This window comes from Macaca mulatta, chromosome 2 (genome assembly GCF_049350105.2).
Source record: "Macaca mulatta isolate MMU2019108-1 chromosome 2, T2T-MMU8v2.0, whole genome shotgun sequence".
NCBI classification, from domain to species: Eukaryota; Metazoa; Chordata; class Mammalia; order Primates; family Cercopithecidae; genus Macaca; species Macaca mulatta.
In genome coordinates, this window is record NC_133407.1 from 84,368,950 (window position 1) to 84,382,432 (window position 13,483).

Consider the following 13,483-nt stretch of genomic DNA (forward strand, 5'->3'; position numbering starts at 1 on the left):
TTTTTACTTTTCACCATCACCCAAGAAAATCTCAACAGATTCATTTTGGGAACATAAAAAAGTTAATATTCCCCACTGTCTTGGGGATATTTTTAGTAGGGGATATCCAAAGCAAATCAATAATTAAAACCAGATTGTGCTCTCTGAGTGAGACAACTCCAGAGGGAAAATCTATTTACTCCGCTAACAGAAGCTTCCTTTCTACTGTTGCATCAAGAGGTTTAAAAAAAAAAAAAAAAAAAAAAAAAAAAAAAAAAAAGCTTCCTTTCTTCCCTGCCCCCTTTATTTTTATTTTTATTTTTTATTTTTTTGAGATGGAGTCTCACTCTGTTGCCCAGGCTGGAGAGCAGTGGCGCAATCTCGGCTCACTGCAAGTTCCGCCTCCTGGGTTCACACCATTCTCCTGCCTCAGCCTCCCAAGTAGCTGGGACTATAGGTGCCCACCACCACACCCAGCTAATTTTTTGTATTTTTAGTAGAGATGGGGTTTCACCATGTTAGCCAGGATGGTCTCACTCTCCTGACCTCGTGATCGCCCACCTCAGCCTCCCAAAGTGCTGGAATTGCAGGTGTGAGCCACTGCGCCCAGCACCCTGCCCCCTTTAAGGGACAGTCTTGCTCTGTCACCCAGGCTTGAGTGCAGTGACATCATCATAGCTCACTGCAGCCTCAAGCTCTGGACCATAAGCGATCCTCCCACCTCTGCCTCCCTAAGTGCTGGAATTACGGGTATGAGCCACTGCATCCCACCCAGAAGCTTCCTTTCCATTGAAGAAACATATAATAAAATTGTGCTCGAGGGGAAGGAATGTGGATGAATGATTGTTTCTCCAAAACTGCACCACTGCACTCCACCCTGGGCAACACAGTGAGACTCTGTCTCAAAAATAAATAAATAAAAAATAAATAGAGGTAAAAAGGTACTCAATTATAGTTAAACTGCACCAAAGTTTGTGAATATAAAATAAGGCCTTTCTAGATTATATAAATGAGGATACACCTGCGTACCTTAGATATAAGATAAACATTGTAATGTATTTAACAAATACTTATCGTGCAATTAATATGTAAAAATAGCATAGCGTTGTAGAAGCTGCTGAGTAGTAGGCATGGCTTTTACCTAGTTTTTGTAACTCAAGGACTTTACCTACTGGTTATTTGGTCTGTCTCCAGACCCTTGTGCCAGCATGAGTGACATGAATCATGGAGTCCCAACTCCTGGTGCTCATATGAGGTGATTACATTACCAAGGCTGCTGGAACTCCTGCCCACCAGCTTCCTCAGATAAGAACCTTCCCCAATGCCACAATCCACATGAAAGAATAGCAAAGCCATGACACCACTACCCACTCTAGAGGGCCTCAAGGCAAGGAGCTGCTGGCTCTAGACAGCCTCTCTTCTAGAAGGTGGAGGTCCAGGAGAACCAAGGGTCCACCGTCCTCCTAAAGACTCTCAGAAACATCCACCCTTACTTCTGTTTTCCTCAGTTGTCCCTCCATCTGTCTTCTCTCACATTTCATTCCCTCACTGCTCTCTGCCTCCTCCCTCACCTCTCAAGCCCTCTTATTACACCACTTTGGTCTTCCATGACCAATCCACTTCTCTAATGAGGTTCTGCTCATCCTTAGGGGTTTGATCCAAGCATCACTTTCTTTAAGACACCATTTCTGACCCTTTAAATGAGGTAAGATCTTGCCTGTTAGATGCCTCTATTACTACTTGCCCTTCTACTTCCCATCACTTATCACACTTTTAACATTACTTATTCAAGGTCTTTTTCTTCTAGATCATAAACTCTATGAAGGCAGGAATTAAGTCATTCTTACATTGTTATGTCACCAGAATTTAACACAGTAACTGACACAAAACAGGAATCCAATAAATATTTATGGAATAAAAGAAAGAAGAAAGAAGTGAGCCACTGAGATCCAGCTCTGAACATACTTTGCTTTTTTTTTGAGACAGGGTCTTGCTCTGTCACCTAGGCTAGAGTGCAGTGGTGCAATCTCAGCTCACTGCAGCCTTGACCTCCCATGCTCAAGCAATCTTTCCAACTCAGCCTCCCGAGTAGCTGGGACTACAGGCATGTACCACCATGCCTGGCTAATTGTTTTTTAACTTTTTTGTAGAGATGGGGTTTTGCTATATTGCCCAGGCTGGTATTGAACTCCCGGACTCAAGTGATCCACCTGCCTCAGCCTCCCAATGTGTTGGGATTACAGGTGTGAGCCACTACATCTGGCCTGAACATCGTTTCCAAGAGAAACATCATGATCATATAATGTCGGCTGTACCTCAACTACAGCATAGGTTATAAAGTGCCCTTGGGTAAGCCTGAATCCTAACAAGGATTACTATCTCACTATTTCTCCAGAAAAAAAAAAAAAAAGTACTGTGAGTTCCAAACATGCTGATAAATAAATGTGTAAGTTGACCCTTTCATTCTATAGGCTAGATAGAGCAATAATCCTCCAGACTCATCTAGTGCTTTTGAATATCTGAACCCCTTTTATATCAATTGTCTAAAATGATTCTCGTGACAACTCTCTGCAGTCATTATCCCAACTCAGCATGCATTTACCTAGCATGCACACTCCAAGCCTTGCACTGGGTTCTGGAGATGCAAAGGAAGGAAGACGTGATTTCTGTTTCCAGGAGTTCACATTCTTTTGTTTTTGCTTTTTTTGTTTGTTTGTTTTGTTTTGTTTTGTTTTTGAGACCAAGTTTCGCTCTTGTTGCCCAGGCTGGAGTGCAATGGCGCGATCTCGGCTCACCGCAACCTCCACCTCCTGGGTTCAAGCGATTCTCCTACCTCAGCCTCCCGAGTAGCTGGGATTACAGGCATGCACCACCATGCCCAGCTAATTTTGTATTTTTAGTAGAGATGGGGTTTCACCATGTTGATCAGGCTGGTCTCAAACTCCCAACCTCAGGTGGCCTCCCAAAGTGCTGGGATTACAGGCATGAGCACCATGCCCAGGCTTTGCTTTGTTTTTTGAAAAATAGGGTCTATGTTGCCTATGCTGGACTCAAACTCCTGGGCTCAAGTAATCCTTGTACCTCAGCCTCCCAAGTAAGGTGCACCACCATACCTCGCTCTTTTCCCAGTAGCTCACATTCTAAACATACAGGAAGGGTTCTCAACCCCATTTTGCACATGAGTTTAAGTGACCTGCTTGAGGTCACAGTCATGAATGATGGAACTTGACTGCCGTACGCTGATGTCTCCCATCTGGATACCACGTTGTAAAGATTAAGAACACTGCAAAGTTAAAATCAAAGCAATTCCTTCTAAATTTTAGCCCTTTTCAAAAAAAATCTTCTTAAACATGTCTTATTCTTCTGTGTCTTATGATAAGCCTGACAATACCCATTTTACTTGAGACAGATGCTGATAAGGGGAGAAGGGAATGGAGGAACGGTTTAGGGCATGTGGCCAAATAGTGATATTGAAGCCCAGAGGGTAAGCCCTGTGGTGAATGGAAAATCCGCATGATGCCAACTGAAACAGGCCCAGCTTCTCTCCTTTTCTCAGCCCTGCAAGGAGCTGGGGCTACACAAGAAACCAACTGAACGGCCCCTGAAGCTTGTTCCTCAACATCAAGCTGTACGGCCTTGTCTGCTTAAACATCCCCTGTGCTTTCCTCTGGCCAGCTGCCCAGGCCAGCTGCCCAAATCACTTCCTTGAAGGTTCCTGTATTACCAAACTGCACTGACAATACTTGAGTAATCTGGGAGGCCTCAAGGAGAGTCCGGAAAGGCCCAGTTGCGGTGGCTGCTTCCTCAGCAGATTTGGCTCCAGCTATCTGGACTCTAGGGCTTTTGGGTGACTCTAGGGCTTTTGGGTGACTCTAGAGCTTTTAGGTGGCTCTAGGGCTTTTGTCCACATGGTCAGAACTGTCTCAGTGACTCTGAGCAGTCCCTTCCAAGAGACTGCAGAACAGATCTGCTTAAATCTGGAGTAGGAGCAAGGAGGTGATGCACCATGAACAGGAGAGCAGCTGACAGAGAGGCAGAGGGAAGAGGAGAACTGAATGAGCCTGGGGCAAGGAAAAGTGGTTGATGTCATGGCCCTGCCACTCAGCGTTATAAGCTTCCTTCAACAGTGGCTTGAAACTGGATCAGAAAGGTCCAGAGACCTCGGGAACTATCTCACTTACTCCCCTACCCCATCTATGTGACGAGCTAGCTATCTGGCCTTATGCATATTACTTAGCTTCTTGGGTCTCAATTTCCTCACTTATGAAAAAGATATCAAAATATCTTGGATGTTTTATATGAGAATAAAGATGCTTCATTCGTTCATTCCATATTTACTGAATGCTCACCATAGGCCAGGAATATTTCCAGGCACTAAAGATTCAGCAATAAACAAAACAAACAACAATCCTGAAATGTTTGCCTTTATAAAATTCATATTGTCTATTTCCACTTATTACAATAAACATGTAATAAGTCAAATATGTGATTTGTTGGATATTGATGATAGCTTCGGAGAGAAATGAAACAGAGAAATGTGGGTTGCAATCTTACAAAGGCTTGTCATAAAAAAGGCTTGGCTGAGAGGATGGTATCTAAACAAAGACCTAAAGTAGAAGAGACACATGTGCAAAGGCATTCGCACAGTGCCTGGCACAAAAAAGACAGCGTGATTTTTGTGTTGTATTATTATCATCATAATTGTTATAATTATTATTCACTTTCTTCTTAGTTGCCCAGAAAAGTGGCTTATACAGGACTGATAGAGACAATTCAAAACATTAATATTACTACTATTACTACTAACTACACCAAAAAAATTTGTTGAACACATATTTCTATTCCCAAAGTCCAAGTCACAGAACCTGACTCTAAGAGAGTAATTTTTTCAACTCTTGGCTGTAAAAGAGATTCTCTTAAAATCCTTACTACTTTTTAGATTTAAAAAGTTAGTATTAAACTTATATGTTGCAGGTAACTGATTGCATACTTCTCTAGGTTTTTAGTTAATCCTTTTTTCAGAAGTTTTCAGAACTAAATGTGAAAAGGTAATTTGAAGTGTTATAAAGCTAGTTCAATAAATTCTGTTATATCAGAAATCATTTTTCTGATTATGCTGAGTGTGATTTTGGGCAAATCACTTTGCCAACTCGAGACCTTTATTTTATACTTTATCACTTGTAAAACAAAGTAACAAAGTAATTCTAGATAACTAAACAAAGTTATCTAGAATTCCTTCATAAGAAAAGTTTTCTATGACTAGCATTAATTACTTACTCAATGGAGACAATGACAGCATTCAATTCCTCAGCCATTGCTGTACACAGCTCATCATAATACCTGATTTCTAAAAGACACAAAGGGAACAATTATTACAAAACAGTTCATTTAATACTGTTCACTCTTAAATTCTGCTAAGTGTTAATTGTTTTTAGGCTTGGAGCTAATACTGAAAACAAATAATAAAAACTAAATGTGAACAAGTGATAAGAGTTACATGTACACGTGAAAAATTAAATCTGATTTCTAATAACATGCAACTACTATAAATAACAGGAAATGCATAGTTTAGTTTTGAATATATTACCATCTAAATATTTATTTCATAATGGACTATATGAAATGCACCAAATTGATCCTGATTTTATAGCTCTTCAAATGTATATACCTTTCTAAAAAATCACAGCAAATAAGCAGTCTCTTCCTTAGAATCATGCAATTTTAGGCTGGGAGTGGTGGCTCATGCCTGTAATAGCACTTCAGGAGGCTAAGGAAGGAGATCACTTGAGGTCAGAAGTTTGAGACCAGTCTGAGCAACATAGCCAGATGCTGCCTCTATTAAAAAATGTTTTTAAATTAGCCAGGCATAGTGGTGCACGCCTGCAGTCCCAGCTGCTTGGGAGGCTGAGGAACTTGAGCCCAAGGGTTTGACGTTACAATGAGCTGTGATAGTGCCACTGTACTCTGGCCTGGGTGACAGAGTGAGATCTTATGACTAAAAATAATAAACCAATTAAAAAATGTTTTGCTCTTTTAACACTTCATTTGCTGCAGTTTAGTAAAGTGATCGGTTTGAAGAATATGGTATTCTCTTTAAATGAACACATTAAAAACCAGAATTTTAGAGAAGTCTTAGCATTTCTTAGAGGATCCAAAGGTCTGCAGTAACAGAACCAATTTAATATGTAAGAATTTAATCCTGCTGGGCGCGGTGGCTCACGCCTGTAATCCCAGCACTTCGGGAGGCTGAGGCTGGCAGATCACAAGGTCAGGAGACTGAGACCATCCTGGCTAACACAGTGAAACCTCGTCTCTACTAAAAATGCAAAAAATTAGCCGGGAGTGGTGACAGGCGCCTGTAGTCCCAGCTACTTGGGATGCTGAGGCAGGAGAATGGTGTGAACCCAGGAGGCAGAGCTTGCAGTGAGCCGAGATCGCGCCACTGCACTCCAGCCTGAGCGACAGAGCAACACTCTGTCTCAAATCCTTAGTTGCTCTCAGTAAATTGAGATCTATATTGTGCCAACTGAGAGACAAATATTTCCTTATTTACAGGGTTACCAAGGCAGTCTTAGAATCAGAAGTTTAAGAATTACATAGACACCTGTGACCTCCACCTGCTCAAGTTCTTCCTCGGGCAGAAGTGATCAGTCAAAATTATGCAGAAAAGGCCAGGTTGACTCTTGTAACCCATCCCATTCCTGGCACCCATACTACCTGTCCTCCAGTACAGTGTTTCTCCTCGCAAGCGTCCAATGCTACAGACTCAATCTCTTTGAAGGCAGAAACTCCTTCTTATTCATTTTTGTATCCCTACACCCGAGCATACCTTAGACGGACCAGTGGTCCAGACTTGCCCACAACTGTTTGAGCTTTTGCACTGAAAGATCTGCAGCCCAGCAAACCCCTTGGTCTCAGGCAAACCTATATACTCATGAACAATTATTGAAAATGTGAAAAAAAAAATCACTGAATAAAAGAAAAAACAATGGATATGGAATTAAATAAGATTACTAGAAAAAGTTATACCTTTTGACCTTTGTTGCTTTAAAAAAAAATGACATAATGATAAAATCAACAAAACAAGTTGTCATTGCTTTTAAACTAAGGGGATGCCAAAAGCTCTGGACTGAAGATGAGGAAGTAGCTCTATGACCATTATTAGCAAAGACAAGGCCCCAACTTCCGCCTTGGGAGGCTCTCTTCTGGGCAGCTCTGTTTGGCTGCCTGCCATTTTGAATGTGTTCTAGTCATGAAAATCATCCAAATCTAAAGAAAATATTCTTGAACTTTGCAAGATTGTTTCCTTTGAATGGTTGCATACATTTTATATTTTAACCTTTGCTTTCATAAGCAGATAAAACATTAACATGTGTATTAAGGAATACCTGGTCTATTTCATAGAAATATATCTTCAAAACACAAGTTGGCAAAAGAGGCACAGATAATTCCCCATATGCATGCCTGGTGAAACTTCACCTTGTTTTGGTGCAGAAAGCTGTAACAGTACTGCACAGTAAGTCTGTGATTTAGATCATAGGAAATATTTTAAAACAGTCTACCTGAATTAACAAACAAACCAACAAGCAAAGAACTTTTACATAGGATAACCATATAATTTATCACCCAAACCAGGACCCTTTTGAGAGTGAAAAGGGGGCACTAGTAATAATTTTGCTGAAATTAGGAGTAACAGGGAGTAACAGGGACCATCCAGGGGAACCAAGATAAATGGTCCCCTTCTTTCCCACTAAGAAAACCAAACTCAATTACACATCTCCCGCAAGGCCAACCAGAACAACAAACCATCTGAAGGTGACCAGGACGTACTTGCACTTGCCAAGGCCCAGCCTCCTCCATGGATATAAACAACACTGCGTTTCAGCGGTTCTTCAGGCTTCGGAGGGCCTTCAAACACTCTGACTTCTACACCATCAAAGTCCGTGTCGGTCACCTTCACTTGGGCAGAAGACCATGCACTTTTTTTGCCAAAAGAAACAATGATAAAATTCAGTGCCAGCAGGTGATGGCTCAGTCCCAGGTAGTGGATCAGGTTACTCTGCAGGGCGAGGGAGGAAATAAAGAGGGAAAGCGCATGTCAACTTGGCATCACCAGAGCTGCCCTCACCAACCGAGTGTCTGATTTCCTACAAGCAACTTCCACTGGACTGGAGGGCTCATTGAGCCCTTTTAATACAAAAACCAATTGTATTTACCTTTTGCTTTTGGAGTTGACAAAATATTTTCATACACGAGATCTCCTCAGGTATTATCAGTCCCATTTTATTTAGAAGGCTTAGAAAACAACTATGCTTGCTCATTTCATTTAAGTGGTAGTTCTGGGACTCAAACCTAAGATTAGGTTTGAATCCCCGGATTCAGTACCTTTTTTTCCTAAGTAAGTATATCACAGTTCCAATAACATACTAGGAGTGAAGAAATAATATATTTTATTTCAATGCAAATAAGAGGAAAATTTTCTATTTACTTTAATTTCTTTAAATTCCTTTGTAACTTACATATTTGAGTGTGTCTCATTATTTAATTTCTTTAAATTGCTTTGTAACTTCAATATATTTAATTGTATCTTTAAGTGTGTCTTGTCCTTTTGAAAGGAGTGTGTGAGAAAGAAGAAACATGGTCAACTGAGGCCCTGGCATTTAGAAGCAGATCAGCTCAGATATAACCAGAAGCTTTTTAGAAATGTGCAGCAAAGACTCTACTGCCTGATGGTCTCTTCCCTTCTGAACCCTCAGGGTATCAAGCTCTGCATTAAGCGTTCACAGAAAGTTATTTGGTTGCAGAAGGGACATAGCAAGGAGACCTGATTTACCCACCAAGCAAAGACACTTCTGAGTTTATTCCCTTCTCTCCACTTTCCCAAGTTCATCAGGAAGGGGAACAGCTGGAGAGTTAACGGTGCTCTTTTGTAGACTATGAAACAGAACACTGGTGATTAATGATCATAAGATCAAAGAAACAATGTTGCTAGCAGAAATCAGGACTATACGATGTCTGCAATATGGCACCTTACAGCTTCTCTGGCTGTGCACAGGGCACGACAGTACACCCTGAAGAGGGTCCCTGTGTGTTCACTGCCTCAGCCTTTGGGCAAATTCCTGAGCCCTTTACCCCAGTGTACCATATAGACATTATAACTGTGTGTGTATATATATATACACACACATATATATATCTCCTGTCATGAAAAGAGTTAGAAAGCACTATATTAAGAAAGCATTAGCAAGTGTTAATGAAAAACAAGAACAAGAGGCAATTAATCAAACAATGAACAGCTATTTCAGGAATTCTTTTAATATCATTTGCTGGCAAGTATAAGCAGCAGCAGAGCAAATGAATATTAAGAAAATTCAACTTCTACATGTGCCCTGACATCAACTGCCCAGTTTACTAACAAGTTAAAACTGTCCATGTTTTGATAGTAATTTATGCACGTGTACATGCACGTATGTGTGCACACATGTACCTGCACAGAGGATTCTAACCATCAACTTAAGTTCTTTGGTAAACTGGAAGAAGACAATCACCATTCGAGTTTTGTGATAAAATGTTAGTCTAATTTAGAGAATATTGAGATCTGCCAGGGAATAGCTAAGAATCACTGTATTTCCAAAGTTTCTAGAGTAGATATAATAAACCCTTGTTAACACCATTATCAATTAATAGGCAAGCTCCATTCCACTTGTCACAGGACAAGTAGTTTGACCGGCACAAAACGATGAAATATGAACAAAGAAATGGCAGACCTGGCTCTGTTATATTATCAACTGTACTTTTCTTTTTAATTAAATGAAGACTTTCTTAAACATCTGAGACAAATTATATGAGCTTCTTTAACTATATGAAGCTGTAAAACAAGTGAATTGTCTTTATATGACAGATATGAGAAGACTGTACATTTTACAAGAGAACCCGCCTCGAGTTTCCTTTATGTAATGCCTGCTTGAGTACATGCAGTTTTGACTCAATGTGTTCATACCTTTTCAGAAACATCTCTCCACATTAGCTTATGTTTCGCTTGCATTCACAGAATACCTAAAAAACCATCTGCATTGTTTACAATAGCAACACAGTGGTGTGGGGGTAGAAGTGCTGATTAGAAAAGGGACAATTTGGCTGGGTGCAGTGACTCATGCCTATAATCTCAGCACTATGGGAGGCCAAGGCAGGCAGATCATCTGAGGTCGGGAGCTTGCGACCAGCCTGGCCAACATGGTGAGACCCCATCTCTACTAAAAATATAAAAATTAGCTGGGGCCAGGCGCGGTGGCTCACGCCTGTAATCCCAGCACTTTGGGAGGCCGAGATGGGCGGATCACGAGGTCAGGAGACAGAGACCATCCTGGCTAACACGGTGAAATCCTGACTCTACTAAAAATACACACAAAAAAATTATCTGGGCGTGGTGGCGGGTGCCTGTAGTCCCAGCTACTCGGGAGGCTGAGGCAGGAGAACGGCTTGAACCCGGGAGGGAGGCAGAGCTTGTAGTGAGCCGAGATTGCACCACTGCACTCCAGCCTGGGCGACAGAGTGCGACTCCATCTCAAAAAAATAAAATAAAATAAAATTAGCTGGGCATGGTGGCACATGCCTGTAATCCCAGCTACTTGGGAGGCTGAAGTAGGAGAATCACTCGAACCCAGAAGGCAGATGTTGCAGTGAGCCGAGATTGTACCACTGCACTAGAGCCTGGATGACAGAGCGAGACTCTGCCTCGAAAAAAAAAAAAAGGGGGGGGGGGACAATTTGTTTATGCAGTGTAAAAGACAGGAATATGAAAGGGTAGGTGGATGAGTAGAAAAAGAATTTAGAAAACTGCTATAAGAAAGACTGTGCTAATATTTACAATTGTATTGATAAATTAGAATTATACTACAGCCAATATTGAGACTGTCTGAAAACTTGAAAATGGATATGAACAGTAACCTGTTGTTAATTACTTTTCTTGTTACTATTATAAATAATAGCTATCACTGCCTGAGTGCCTACAGTGAGTGCGAGGGTAGGTTGCTGAATTCTGGCTACTATTCTGTGAGGTAAATACTACTATCTTGCTTACAGAGAGAAGAGAAGAGAAGCCTAGACATTAAGGAGCCAGTATAGAAGCTGGATTTCTAAAACCTTGAGGGGGCTGCAGGACTTACAGAATTGCCCTAGAAATGCTGGTGTAGATAAATGTGGGCCATGGAAGCTGCTCTGAGCCCTATCCAGTATGGGATAACATTTGCATGTCTATGTGATATCAATGATAAACTTGTGAATATTATCTAACTTTTTTTTTTTCCCTCAAATACCGTTCCCTTAACTCTTCACATTACTCCCCTCCTACCATACTGCCCAGAAAATAAATTCAGTAGCCACACCTTTCTATAGTTGTTACTTCTTTGAAGGGATATGAGAAAAAAGCAAAGAAACAGGAGTGAGTTTCTTCCTTTGGATTTTTAAAAACCTGTATCTTCTTTTTTTGTTTGTTTTTTGTTTTTGTTTTTGAGATAGAGTCTTACTCTGTTACCCAGGCTGGAATGCAGTGGCGTGATGTCGGCTCACTGCAACCTCTGCCTCCCAGGTTCAAGCTATTCTTGTGTCTTAGCCTCCCAAGTAGCTGGGATTACAGGCATGCACCACCGCCTCTGGTTACATTTTGTATTTTTAGTAGATACAGGGTTTTGCCACGTTGGCCAGGCTGCTTTCAAACTCCTGGCCTCAAGTGATCCACCTGCCTCAGCCTCCCAAAATGCTGGGATTACAGGCACGAGCCACTGCGACTGGCTGAGAATCTTTTTAAAAATAGGCATTGATTTAGAGGATTACATGATGAATAAGTCTCCTAGAATAGAAAGTGATTTCCCAGGCTAGATGGTAGAAGAGAGGAAGAGAAAATGTTGCAGATATGAAGTGAGGGCTGTATGGATAAATATCTGGGAGCCAGTGAAAAAAGAACCCTGGGGTGCAACAACTCCCAGATAGGTCTGTGGAATCTGAAGCAGCTGACTGTGCCTCATGCCCAGACAGAACCCTGGAAAGCGGCAAGACCTTAGGGAAGAGTAGATGCAAGGTATGTCTAGAAAGATAGTGCCTCAAATGGCCTTAGAGCCCCAGGCTCCAGCTGGTGAAGGAAAAACAGAATGATTCTGCATGCCCAATGAAAGCATAAATGTAGCAGGCTCTGCATGAATGTCTTGCAGATGGACCTAAGACAATCTATCTTTTCTCCACAGCCCATTGTATGTACTCAAGAGTTCAATAAGAATATAAATGATCTGAAAGATCTAATGGATCTGAAAGATCGACTATCTTACAGATAAGAACAAAGGATATCTCAGGACAAACTGTAAGGATCAAACACCAAGGATCAGGTAGAACAGTGATGTGGGGTGAGGATGAGAGATATCCAGATGGCTTCCCCAAACCACAATGCCTCAACACTGTATAAGATCCTGCAAAACCTAAAAGAAAATAGTGATGAGTGGGAATTCCTAAACTCACTGGGAATAAGTTTCTACCTAAAGGATGTAGCCTTAAAATATATATCAAGTTATATTTCCTTGAGCTTATGAAATCAGATTCAGATTCACACAAGTAACACTCTGGAAGTAACAAAGTTTCCTGAAACCTCTATTTCTTTTATATATATATATGTGTGTGTGTGTGTGTGCATATATATACATATATATATGTGTGTGTGTGTATGTGTGTATATATATATATTCTGAGACAGAGTCTCACTCTGTTGCCCATGCTGGAAAGCAGTGGCATGATCTTGGCTCATACAACCTTTGCCTCCCTGGTTGAAGCGATTCTCCTGCCTTAGCCTCACAGATAGCTGAGATTATAGGTGCCCACCACCACACCTGGCTAATTTTTGTATTTTTTTTTTTTTTTAGTAGATACAGGGTTTCACTATGTTGCCCAGGCTGGTCTTGAACTCCTGACCTGAAGTGATCCACCCATCTTGGCCTCCCAAAGTGTTGGGATTACAGGTGTTAGCTACTGCACCCAGTCTCCTGAAACCTCTTTAGAAGTAGCAGAGAAACTCCAGGAGAACACAGAAGCAAGCCAAGTTTTAAGTGCAATGGGCTGTAAATTATTCCATCTTGGCTAAAGTAAGCTAGGGCAATGCTAGCGGTCTTAAAACTTGTCTCCATAACCATTCCAGGGTCTAGGGGAAGAATTCTGCCTAATGAGATGGAAGGGGATAAAGGTTACTCGTTACGCCTCAGTGGAACCAGACAAAGAAATACAGTGGGGCACTGGCTCCCTACCCAGGTCTGATGGCTGAAGATCAAAGGACAAACAAGAATCAAAGGAAACCAAGCAAAACTGTGCTCTGCTTATGAATATATAAATTAGTTATGTTTAGGCCAGGCGCGGTGGCTCAAGCCTGTAATCCCAGCACTTTGGGAGGCCGAGACGGGCGGATCACGAGGTCGGGAGATCGAGACCATCCTGGTTAACACGGTGAAACGCCGTCTCTACTAAAAAA

The 13,483-nt window shown here is 41.4% G+C and overlaps 1 protein-coding gene across 4 annotated transcripts in view; it reads right to left on the reverse strand.

Annotated features, from left to right (window-relative positions):
• Positions 1-13,483, reverse strand: part of NCEH1 (neutral cholesterol ester hydrolase 1) — a 93,268-nt gene that overhangs the window by 13,450 nt on the left and 66,335 nt on the right. For all 4 annotated transcript variants that reach the window (XR_013413654.1, XR_013413653.1, XM_001084048.5 and 1 more), the window contains exons 2-3: positions 7,810-8,038; positions 5,257-5,326 (exon numbers count right to left, since the gene is read on the reverse strand). Coding sequence is in view for 2 of the 4 variants with exons in the window: in XM_001084048.5 (XP_001084048.3) it covers positions 5,257-5,326; positions 7,810-8,038 (299 nt within the window). In the remaining 2 variants the exon portion in view is untranslated. The remainder of the gene's footprint in view (positions 1-5,256; positions 5,327-7,809; positions 8,039-13,483) is intronic.